Here is a 10,402-nt window from a genome sequence, read left to right on the forward strand (position 1 = left end):
CTCTCTCTTTTTTTTTCTTTCATTCCTTCTTCCTCCCATCCTTTACCATTTTTATGTCTTCTTCCTGCCTTCTTTTATCTATTTCTATGTTTTAATTTTTGTTAAAATTCCTTCTTATCTTGCCTCCGATCTTTCTTTATTCCTTCTTCCCTCCTTCATTCCTTTCCTCCTTTCCTATTTCCTTTTTCCCTCCTTCCCATCTTTGTTTTGTTTTTTTGTTTTTTGTTTTTTTTTTCTTTTCTTTCTCCCCCCCTTTCTCTTTTTCCCACAGGTGAGACAACAAAACCTGGAGTGCTGAAAAGACTAGAGTTAGACCGTGTTAAACCCATAAACGTCAGCACAAGACCAGTGAGCACAGGAGAGTAAGGAGACAGCACAACCGAATCCCATTGGCATTCTACCATAGAAGTTCATATCATAAACCCAGGGAGTCAGAACAAAGCAATTTAAGAAGCAGAGGCCAACAAGAAGAGCCTCACAAACAATGGGAAGACAAAGAAACAATTCCCAAATGAAAGGAAAGGAGGAAGTCTCAGAAAGAATACTAACCGAAAAAGAGGCAAGTGAACTATCAGATACTGAGTTCAAAGCAATGGTCATCAGGAAGCTCACTGAGCTCTCTGAGCTCAAAGAGAACTACCAGAAACTACAAGGAAACTACAATGAACTCACTGCAAACTATACCAACATGAAAAAGGAAATAGAAAATATCAACTAGAGCCAAGAGGAAATGAAGAATACAATTTCTGAATTGAAGAACACAGTAGAAGGAATTAAAAGCAGACTTGAGGAAGCAGAGGATGGGATCAGCGAGCTGGAGGATAAAGTAGAAAAAAACACCCAGAAGGAGCAAGAAAAGGAAAAGAGGCTCAGAAAGAATGCAGAGGCAATAAGGGAAATGCAGGACAACATGAAATGTAAGAATATCCGTATAAGAGGAATACCAGAAGGAGAAGAAGAAGAGCAAGGGATAGAAAACCTGTTTCAAAAAGTAATGATGGAAAATTTCCCTAATCTGAGGAGAGAAAAAGTCACCCAAATCCAGGAATCACAGAGAGTCCCAAACAAGAGGAACCCAAAGAGACCCATTGCAAGACACATCATAATTAAAATGGCAAATTTCCAAGACAAAGACAGGATCTTAAAGGCAGCAAGGGAGAAAAAGGAAGTAACATACAAGGGAGCCCCAATAAGGTTAGCAACTGACTTCTCAAAGGAAACGCTCCAAGCCAGAAGAGAATGGCAAAAAATATTCCAAATAATGAGAACCAGAGGCCTGCAACCAAGACTACTTTACCCAGCAAGGCTCTCAATCAAGATAGAAGACCAAATAAAGAGTTTCCCAGACAAAAAAATGTCTAAAAGTATACAGCTCCACCAAACCAGCTCTGCAAGAGATGCTAAAGGGACTGCGTTAAGGAAAGGAAGGAAAAGAGAAAGACAGAGGAACACAGGTAGGAAATAATGGCAATGAAAAATTACCTATTGATAATAACCTTAAACGTAAATGGATTAAATGCTCCAACCAAAAGACATAGAACAGCTGAATGAATAAGAAAACATAACCCACACATATGCTGCCTACAAGAAACCCATCTCAGGACAAAAGACTTACACAGACTGAAAGTGAAGGGCTAGAAACAAATTTTCCAAGCAAACGGACAGGAAAAAAAAAGCAGGGGTAGCAATACTCATATCAGACAAAATAGACTTCCAAAGAAGGGCCATAAAGAGAGACCCAGAAGGTCACTTCATAATACTCAAAGGAATAATCCACCAAGAAGACATAAACATTATAAATATATATGCACCCAACATTGGAGCACCCAAATACATAAAGAAAATCTTGGAGGATTTCAAGAAAGATATTGACAGCAACACAATTATAGTAGGGGATTTTAACACCCCACTATCAAAAATGGACAGGTTTTCCAAACAAAAGATCAACAAAGATATTGTGTCACTTAACAATACCCTAGAGGAAATGGACTTAACTGATATATATATAGAGCTTTTCACCCCAAAGAAGCAAAATACACATTCTTTTCAAGTGTCCATGGAAATTTTTCAAAGATAGACCACATGATAGGACACAAAGCAAGCCTCAACAAATTCAAGAAAATTGAAATCATATCAAGCATCTTCTCTGACCACAAGGATATGAAACTAGAAACCAACCCCAAGGGTAAAAACCCAAAACACTCAAAATCATGGAGACTGAATAGCATGCTATTAAACAATGAATGGGTCAAGAACGAGATTAGGGAAGAAATCAAAAACTTCCTGGAAACAAATGAAAACGAACTCACAACAACCCAAAACCTATGGGACACAGCAAAGGCAGACCTGAGAGGGAAGTTCATAGCAATACAGGCCTACCTTAAGAAGTTAGAAACAGTTCAAACAAACAACCTAACCCTATGCCTACAAGAACTCGAGGAACAACAACAAAGACAGCCCAGAGCAAGCAGAAGGAAGGAAATAACCAAGATCAGAGCAGAATTAAATGACATAGAGACTAAAAGCACAATTGTAAGGATCAATGAATCCAGAAGCTGGTTCTTTGAAAAGATAAACAAAATCGACAAGCCTTTAAGTAGGCTTATCAAGAAGAAAAGAGAGAGGATCCAAATAAACACAATTAGAAATGAAAGAGGAGAGATTACAACTGATACCACAGAAATACAAAGGATTGTAAGAAATTACTACGAAGAACTGTATGCTAAGAAATTTGAAAACCTAGATGAAATGGACACATTTCTAGAAAAATATAATCTTCCAAAACTGAATGAAGAAGAAGCAGAAAACCTGAACAGACCAATATCAGCAAAGGAAATTGAAGCAGTCATCAAGAAACTCCCATCACACAAAAGCCCTGGACCAGATGGTTTCACAGGAGATTTCTACAAAGCATTTAAGGAAGAACTAACCCCTATCCTTCATAGACTATTCGAAAAAATCCAAACTGATGGAAGACTCCCAAACTCTTTTTATGAAGCCAACATCATCCTAATCCCAAAACCAGATAAAGACACAACGAAGAAAGAAAACTTCAGGCCAATATCGCTGATGAACATAGACGCTAAAATTCTCAACAAAATATTAGCAAACCGCATCCAGCAATATATTAAAAAGATCATCCACCATGACCAAGTGGGATTCATCCCAGGGATGCAAGGATCGTACAATATTCGCAAATCAATAAACATAATACATCACGTCAACAACTGCAAAGACAAAAATCACATGATCATATCAATAGATGCGGAAAAAGCGTTCGATAAGATACAGCATCCATTTCTGATAAAAACACTCAGCAAAGTGGGAATAAAGGGAGCAGTCCTCAACATAATAAAGGCCATATATGAGAGACCTACAGCCAACATCACACTCAATGGACAAAAACTTAGAGCTTTCCCACTAAGATCAGGAACAAGACAAGGATGCCCTCTCTCACCACTCCTATTCAACATAGTATTGGAAGTCCTAGCCACAGCAATCAGAGAAGAAAAAGCAAAAAAAGGCATCCAAATTGGAAAGGAGGAAATGAAACTGTCACTGTTTGCAGACGACATGATAGTGTACATGGAAAACGCTATAGACTCCACTCAAAAACTACTCGACCTAATAAATGAATTTGGCAAAATAGCTGGATACAGAGTCAATACCCAGAAATCAAAGGCATTCCTGTACACCAACAACGAAATTGCAGAAACAGAAATCAGGAAAAAAATCCCATTCGATATAGCAGCAAGAAAAATAAAGTACCTAGGAATCAACCTAACCAAGGAGGTAAAAGACCTGTACTCAGAAAACTACACAACACTGAAGAAAGAAATTAAGGAAGATACAAACAAATGGAAGCATGTACCATGTTCATGGATTGGAAGAATTAACATCATCACAATGGCCATACTAGCCAAAGCAATTTATAGATTCAATGCAATCCCTATTAGAGTACCCATGACATATTTCACAGATATAGAACAAACATTGCAGAAATTCATATGGAACAATAAACTACCCAAAATAGCTGCAGCAATTTTGAGAAAGAAGAACAAAGCAGGAGGGATCACAATACCTGATATCAAACTGTATTACAAGGCCACTGTAATCAAAACAGCCTGGTACTGGCATAAAAACAGGCACATAGACCAATGGAACAGAACAGAGAGCCCAGAAATAAACTCAAGTCTTTACGGTGAATTAATATTTGACAAAGGGGGCAGGAGTATAAAATGGAGCAGAAACAGCCTCTTCAACAAATGGTGTTGGGAGATCTGGACAGCTACGTGCAAAAAAATGAAACTCGATCTCCAACTTACGCCATACACGAAAATAAACTCAAGATGGATAAAAGACTTAAATATAAGCCGTAACACCATAAAAGTCCTTGAGGAAAACATTGGCAGGAAAATCTCAGACATTCCACACAGCAACATCCTCACAGACACATCCCCTAAAGCAAGGGACATAAAGGAAAGAATAAACAAATGGGACCTCATCAAAATAAAAAGCTTCTGCATGGCTAAAGAAAACAGCACCAAATTACAAAGAGAACCAACAGTATGGGAAAACATATTTGCCAATGATACCTCAGACAAGGGCCTGATCTCCAAAATATATAAAGAACTCACACAACTCCACTCCAGGAAGACAAACAACCCAATTAAAAAATGGGCAAAGGACTTGAACAGATACTTCTCCATGGAAGACATACAGAGGGCCCAGAGACATATGAAAAGATGCTCAGCATCACTAGCCATCAGAGAGATACAAATTAAAACCACAATGAAGTATCACTTCACACGAGCCAGAATGGCCATCATAAATAAAGCAACAAACAACAAGTGTTGGAGAGGATGTGGAGAAAAGGGAACCCTAGTGCACTGTTAGTGGAATGGAGACTGGTGCAGCCAGTGTGGAAAACAGTTTGGAATTTCCTCAGAAAACTAAAAATGGAACTGCCTTTGACCCAGTAATTCCACTGCTGGAATTATATCCTAAGAACCCTGAAACACCAAACCAAAAGAACCTATGCACCCCAATGTTCATAGCAGCACAATGTGCAATAGCCAAGTGCTGGAAGCAACCTAAGTGCCCATCAGTAAATGAATGGATCAAAAAACCATGGTACATATACACGATGGAATTCTACACAGCAGAAAGAAAGAAGGAGCTCCTACCCTTTGCAACAGCATGGATGGAACTGGAGAGCATTATGCTAAGTGAAATAAGCCAGGCAATAAAAGACAAATACCATATGATCTCACCTTTAACTGGAACATAATAAATAGAAGAAAAAAGCAAACAAAATATAACCAGAAACATTGAAGTTAAGAACAATCTAACAATAGCCAGGGGGGGGGGGAACAGGGGGAAGAGGGGATTACAGGAACTACTATAAAGGACACATGGACAAAACCAAGGGGGAGGGTGGAGGTGGGGGAGGGAGGTGGGTTCAGCTGGGGAGGGGTGGAGGGATGGGGAGAAAAGGCATACAACTGTAATTGAATAACAATAAAAATTAAAAAAAATAACAATAAATAAAAATAAAAATAAAGAGCAATTCCAAACTAAAAAAAACAAGTGTATTCTGCCACTCCCTCTGTTCTTCAAAGTTTCTACCAAGAAATCAGTTGATAGACTTACGAAGCTTTCTTTCTTTGTGAGTAGTGATTTTCCTCTAGCTTCCTTCAAGATTTTCTCTTTATCTTCAATGTTCACTGTGTTCATTATTATATGCCTTGTATCTCTGTGGGTTCATTTTATTTGGGACTCTCTGTGCTTCCTCGACCTGGATGTCTATTTCTTTCCCCAGGTTACAAAAGTTGTCAGCCATTATTTCTTTAAATATATTTTCTGCTCCTTTATCTCACTTCTCCTTCTGGAACTCCTTATAATGTGAATATTAGTATGCAAGAAGTTGTCCCAAATGTCTCTTAAACTATCCTGTGTTTTTACAATTATTTTTTCTTTGATTGAGTGATTTCTATTGTTTGGTCTTCCAAGTTGTCAATCCATTCTTCTGTAATATGTAATTTGTTGTTGATTCCTTCTTTTGTACTTTTCATTTCAGTTATATTCTTCAGTTCTGATTTTTTAAAAAAAAAATCTTTGTTACAGTTTTCACTGTGCTCCTTTATTCTTCTCCCAAATCTGATAAACATTCTTATGACCATTACTTTGAACTGTTTATCAGGCAAATTACTTACCTCTGTTTCATTAGGATTTTTTTTTGGGGGGGTGGTGGTTCTTGTTCTTTCATTTGAATGCATTCCTTTGTCTCCTCAGTTTAACTTATGTGTTGGTTTCTATAAATTGAAACATCTAACTCTCTTAATCTTGAAGTAGTAGCCTTGAGTAAGATTAATCTTCATGTAGACTGTATATGTATGGTGGCTTTGGCCATGAGCAGCTCCTGGATGCTCTGGTGGGCTGGCTGGCCTGGTCAGTGGCAGGCACAGGTCAGGGTACTCTGGGTTGTTGGGAACCGCCCTGCCTGGTTTCAGAGGCTGTAACCCCTCATGGTTAAGGCTGAGTCAGAGTTGGGACCATAAGCCACTAAGGAGACAAAACTTATCTCCCTTGCAGGTGTACCACCTCTGCCCACTTCACACTACTTGGCCCTGAGCTTGGCCAGTTAGCCAATAACGGGTAAGAATCCTCAAGGGAGGAACAACCTAAGACAGGCTCTGGTCACGGAAGAGGCCTGCAGGGAAGGACTCGGGGGGCTGTGGAAAAAGGGGGTGATGGACCCTCGCCCCTCGGCTTTGAAATAGCCTGAGTCCTCATTCTGTCCGCAAGAAGTCTCCTAATCTCTTGGCTGCCTTACTTCCCTTGCCTGACTTAAGCCTGAAGTGATAACAGAGGGCAGTGCAGTCCTGTGCTGGGAGGGGCGTATTCCCTGGGGAATCAGGCCTAACAAAAATACATACATTCCTGTGAAACCTACTTAATTTGTACCCTCAGTTTAAGAGATAAGGGTCCAGACCTGAGATGAGTCTGGTGCCTAAAGTTTTATGGCCCTGTAACTAATTGGCTGTAACTCAGAATAAGCCCTCAGAGTTCTCTGTAAATCTTGTATTGTTTAACCCTTACTGGCTGACAGTGATTAATGAGCTTTATCTGTATTCCTACGCGAATGAACCTAATAAAAGCCCCTGGAGAGAGAGGCTTGGGGCCCTTCTCCCCTTGAGAGAAATGGCCACCTTTCCTCTCCAAGCAGATCATGTCTTGGTAGTCTTTTTCTTCGTCCGTGGCGGAACCGGGGGGGGGGGGGGGGTGCTGCGTTAAAGCCACCCGACACTGGGTCATGTGTGTCTAGGAATGCCCTGATAGGCTGATTGCCTGGGGTAGGCACTGGCCAAGGAGGGCCAACGTGCATTGTGGTGGCCTTATAAGGATGACTAGAGACTTGGAGCAACTTCCTGTATGTGCTATCTAGGTAGTGAAGGAACATAAAACTGACACTCACCAGCAAGTCCCTGCAGTTCTCCACACATTTGACAGGTCCCTTAGGGTCAGTAAATGGGTTTTTTATGTATAGTCTAGGTGCCCTTTAAATTGCTCTTTTATAGCAGTGCCCCACGGCAGGTGAATCTGAGTATGGGCCTCTCAGTTATGTCCTTCCTGCTGTAGGTGCCTTGTCAGGGTAGGGTTCCCATGGTTACCACATCTCTCACTCTCCTACCCTTCTCTATGTATTCCCTCTCTTGTTGTTGTACAGAAGCTGTTTAGTCAGTCCTCAGCTGTTTTCCAGGAGGAATTTCTCTATATGTATTCATCTAGTATGTCTGTGGAAGGAGGTAAGTTCTGAGTCTTCCTATTCTACCATCTTCTGCAATGAAATCCCCATAATTCTTGGTTTGATACAAATTATGAATGAGTATTGAATTTATCTAAATCATTTTACGTATATTTGTGATGAACACCTACTTTTCTCCAGTGATATATTAATATGACTAATTACATTAATGCATATGAAAGCAATTTTAACATGTTATATTAAACCCAACTTGGCCATTATAATGTTTTAAATGCCAATGGATTGAGTTTTCTATTAGCTTTAGTTTTCTTTCTTTTTTTTTTTAACCTATGATTATGAGGGAGGCTGGCCTGTAATTTCCTATTTTTGTAATGTCCTTAACTGGTTTTGGTAATAGGTAGTAGCCTCATAAAATGTGCTGAGGGTTTTTCTTTAGTTTCTTTTCCCTAGAAAGACTTTGAACATGATCCCAATAATCTTCTTATTCAATATTTGTTATGATATCATCTGTGGCTAGTGTTTTCTTTGTTGGAAGTCTTTAAACTGCTGAATTTATTTAATATTCAGTGCATATCATGGACTAAGTTGTGTCCCACACCCCCAATTCATATTTTGAAGCCATAACACACAATATGACTATATTTGAAGATGAGACCTTTAAAGAGGTGATTAAAGTTAAATTAGGTTATAAGAGTTGGGCCTTAATCTTATAGAACTTGTGTCCTCATAAGAAGAGAAAGAGATATCACAACCCTCTTTTGTGCAGGCATAGAGAAAAGGTCAGGTGAGGACACTGAGAAAGTAGCTTTCTGCAATCCAGGAGGAGAGGCCTCAGAAGAAATTAACCCTGCTTACACTTTGATCTTGCACTTCCAGTCTCCAGAACTGTGAGGTAATAAATTCCTGTTGGTTTAAGCCACTCAGCCTATGGTCTTTGTTATGGATGCCCAAGAATACTAACTAACACACTGGATTATTATTTAATGATTTTATTGCTTTTATCAGTCATTTTAGGTAAAATTTTTCTAGGAATTTAGATATTTATTCACATATGTTGTAGAAAGTTGCTCAGAATATTTTTGATTTTTATATTTCTGTTCTATCTGTAGTTATATTTTCTTTTTAATTCCTATTATATTAGTTTATTATTTATTTTCTTATTTTATGCATTCACAACAGGGAGGATATTGCCACAAAGGGGTGAAAGTTAGACTTGCTGTTTTAATTAGAAAGCAGAGTACATAAAGAGATATACAGTAAGTATGTGGTAACTTCATGAGGTAACTACAAGGAAAAGGGTATTTTTAATAGCTTCTGGGGGAGGTTATATATTTTTTAAAACATTGGAAGCACTGTCTTATTTTATGATCAATTTCATTACAGTATTATCTATATTAGTATACTCTTCAAATAATTTTTGGCTTGTTTTTACTCTATTTTAATTTTTATAATATATTTACTTTGTTTATTCTTTCTTTAAAATCTTCTTATCCTTTTCATTTTCTTTTGGTTTATTTACTATTCTTCCTCTAACATTTTTAGAAGATTATTTAATAATTTATTTTCACCTTTTTTTGGTAACATACGCCTTTTGGGTAGGTCATAAATTTTCCTCTAAGTTTCTCTTTCATTGTATCTCATAAGTTTTCATATGTCATATTTTATTGCCATTTGATTTTAAGTATATTTTAATTTTAGTTCTGATTTTTCCTTTGATCTATACATACCATATTTTTCAGACCATAAGATGCACCTAGGTTTTAGAGGAGGAAAATAGGAAAAAAAATTTTGAAGCAAAAAATGTGGTAAAATATTTAATAACATAAATAATATAATATTTTGCCAATGTAAATGAAAGCTACATTTGGACTATAAGATGCACCCCCATTTTCCTCCCGAATTTGGGGGAAAAAGTGCATCTTATAGTTTGAAAAATATGGTAAATATTACATGTAAGATTTTAAATTTTCAACTGACATATTTTCATAAATTATTTTTATTCATTACTACCCTAATTACATTGTGATCTGAATACATGGTCTGTAGCATACTATTTCTCTGAATTTTATTGAAACAATTATATATTGTTTCAATATATAATTGGGTGGAGGATTATTTAAAAACCCATTAAACCAAGTTTATTTTGTTGTTCAAATCTGTTTTAAGTAATATTTTGTCTTTTGACAAGTGAGTGTTGAAAATTTTCACTGTAATAATGGGTTTGACAAATTTCTCCTAATTTATGTCTCATTTTTGTTTATTAGTTTGAGTTTATTAAGTGCATGCCAATTTAAACTTTTTGTAGCTTTTTGGAAAATGAAACTATTATTTAAGATTTTACTCTTTTTAACCCTAATACTATTTTTCATGTGTTGTACACTTCAGCCTTCTTTTGGGTTGCTCAGCATCTCTGACATGTATTTTCATTCTTTTACAGTCAAATTATTTATGTTCTTAGGTATTAGATGTGTCTCCTTTAAAAAGCATATAGCTAAAATTAAAAACAAACAAACTTGACAAATTCTGTCTTTATCTTGTAAGTCAAGTTGATTTACATTGTGGGGGCCATGAAAATGTACCACTTAGATTTCTAACAGTAGGGAGTGTAATTGAAGGGGAGATTGTTGTGGGCCC

General features: G+C 37.4%; 1 protein-coding gene across 1 annotated transcript in view; it reads right to left on the reverse strand.

Moving 5' to 3' along the window:
• Positions 1-4,378: 4,378 nt before the first annotated feature.
• Positions 4,379-10,402, reverse strand: part of RBP3 (retinol binding protein 3) — a 35,635-nt gene continuing 29,611 nt past the window's right edge. The window contains exon 2 of the mRNA XM_053922708.1: positions 4,379-4,459. Coding sequence (XP_053778683.1) covers positions 4,445-4,459 — 15 coding nt within the window. The 3' untranslated portion in view covers positions 4,379-4,444. The remainder of the gene's footprint in view (positions 4,460-10,402) is intronic.

This window comes from Desmodus rotundus, chromosome 4 (assembly GCF_022682495.2).
Source record: "Desmodus rotundus isolate HL8 chromosome 4, HLdesRot8A.1, whole genome shotgun sequence".
NCBI classification, from domain to species: Eukaryota; Metazoa; Chordata; class Mammalia; order Chiroptera; family Phyllostomidae; genus Desmodus; species Desmodus rotundus.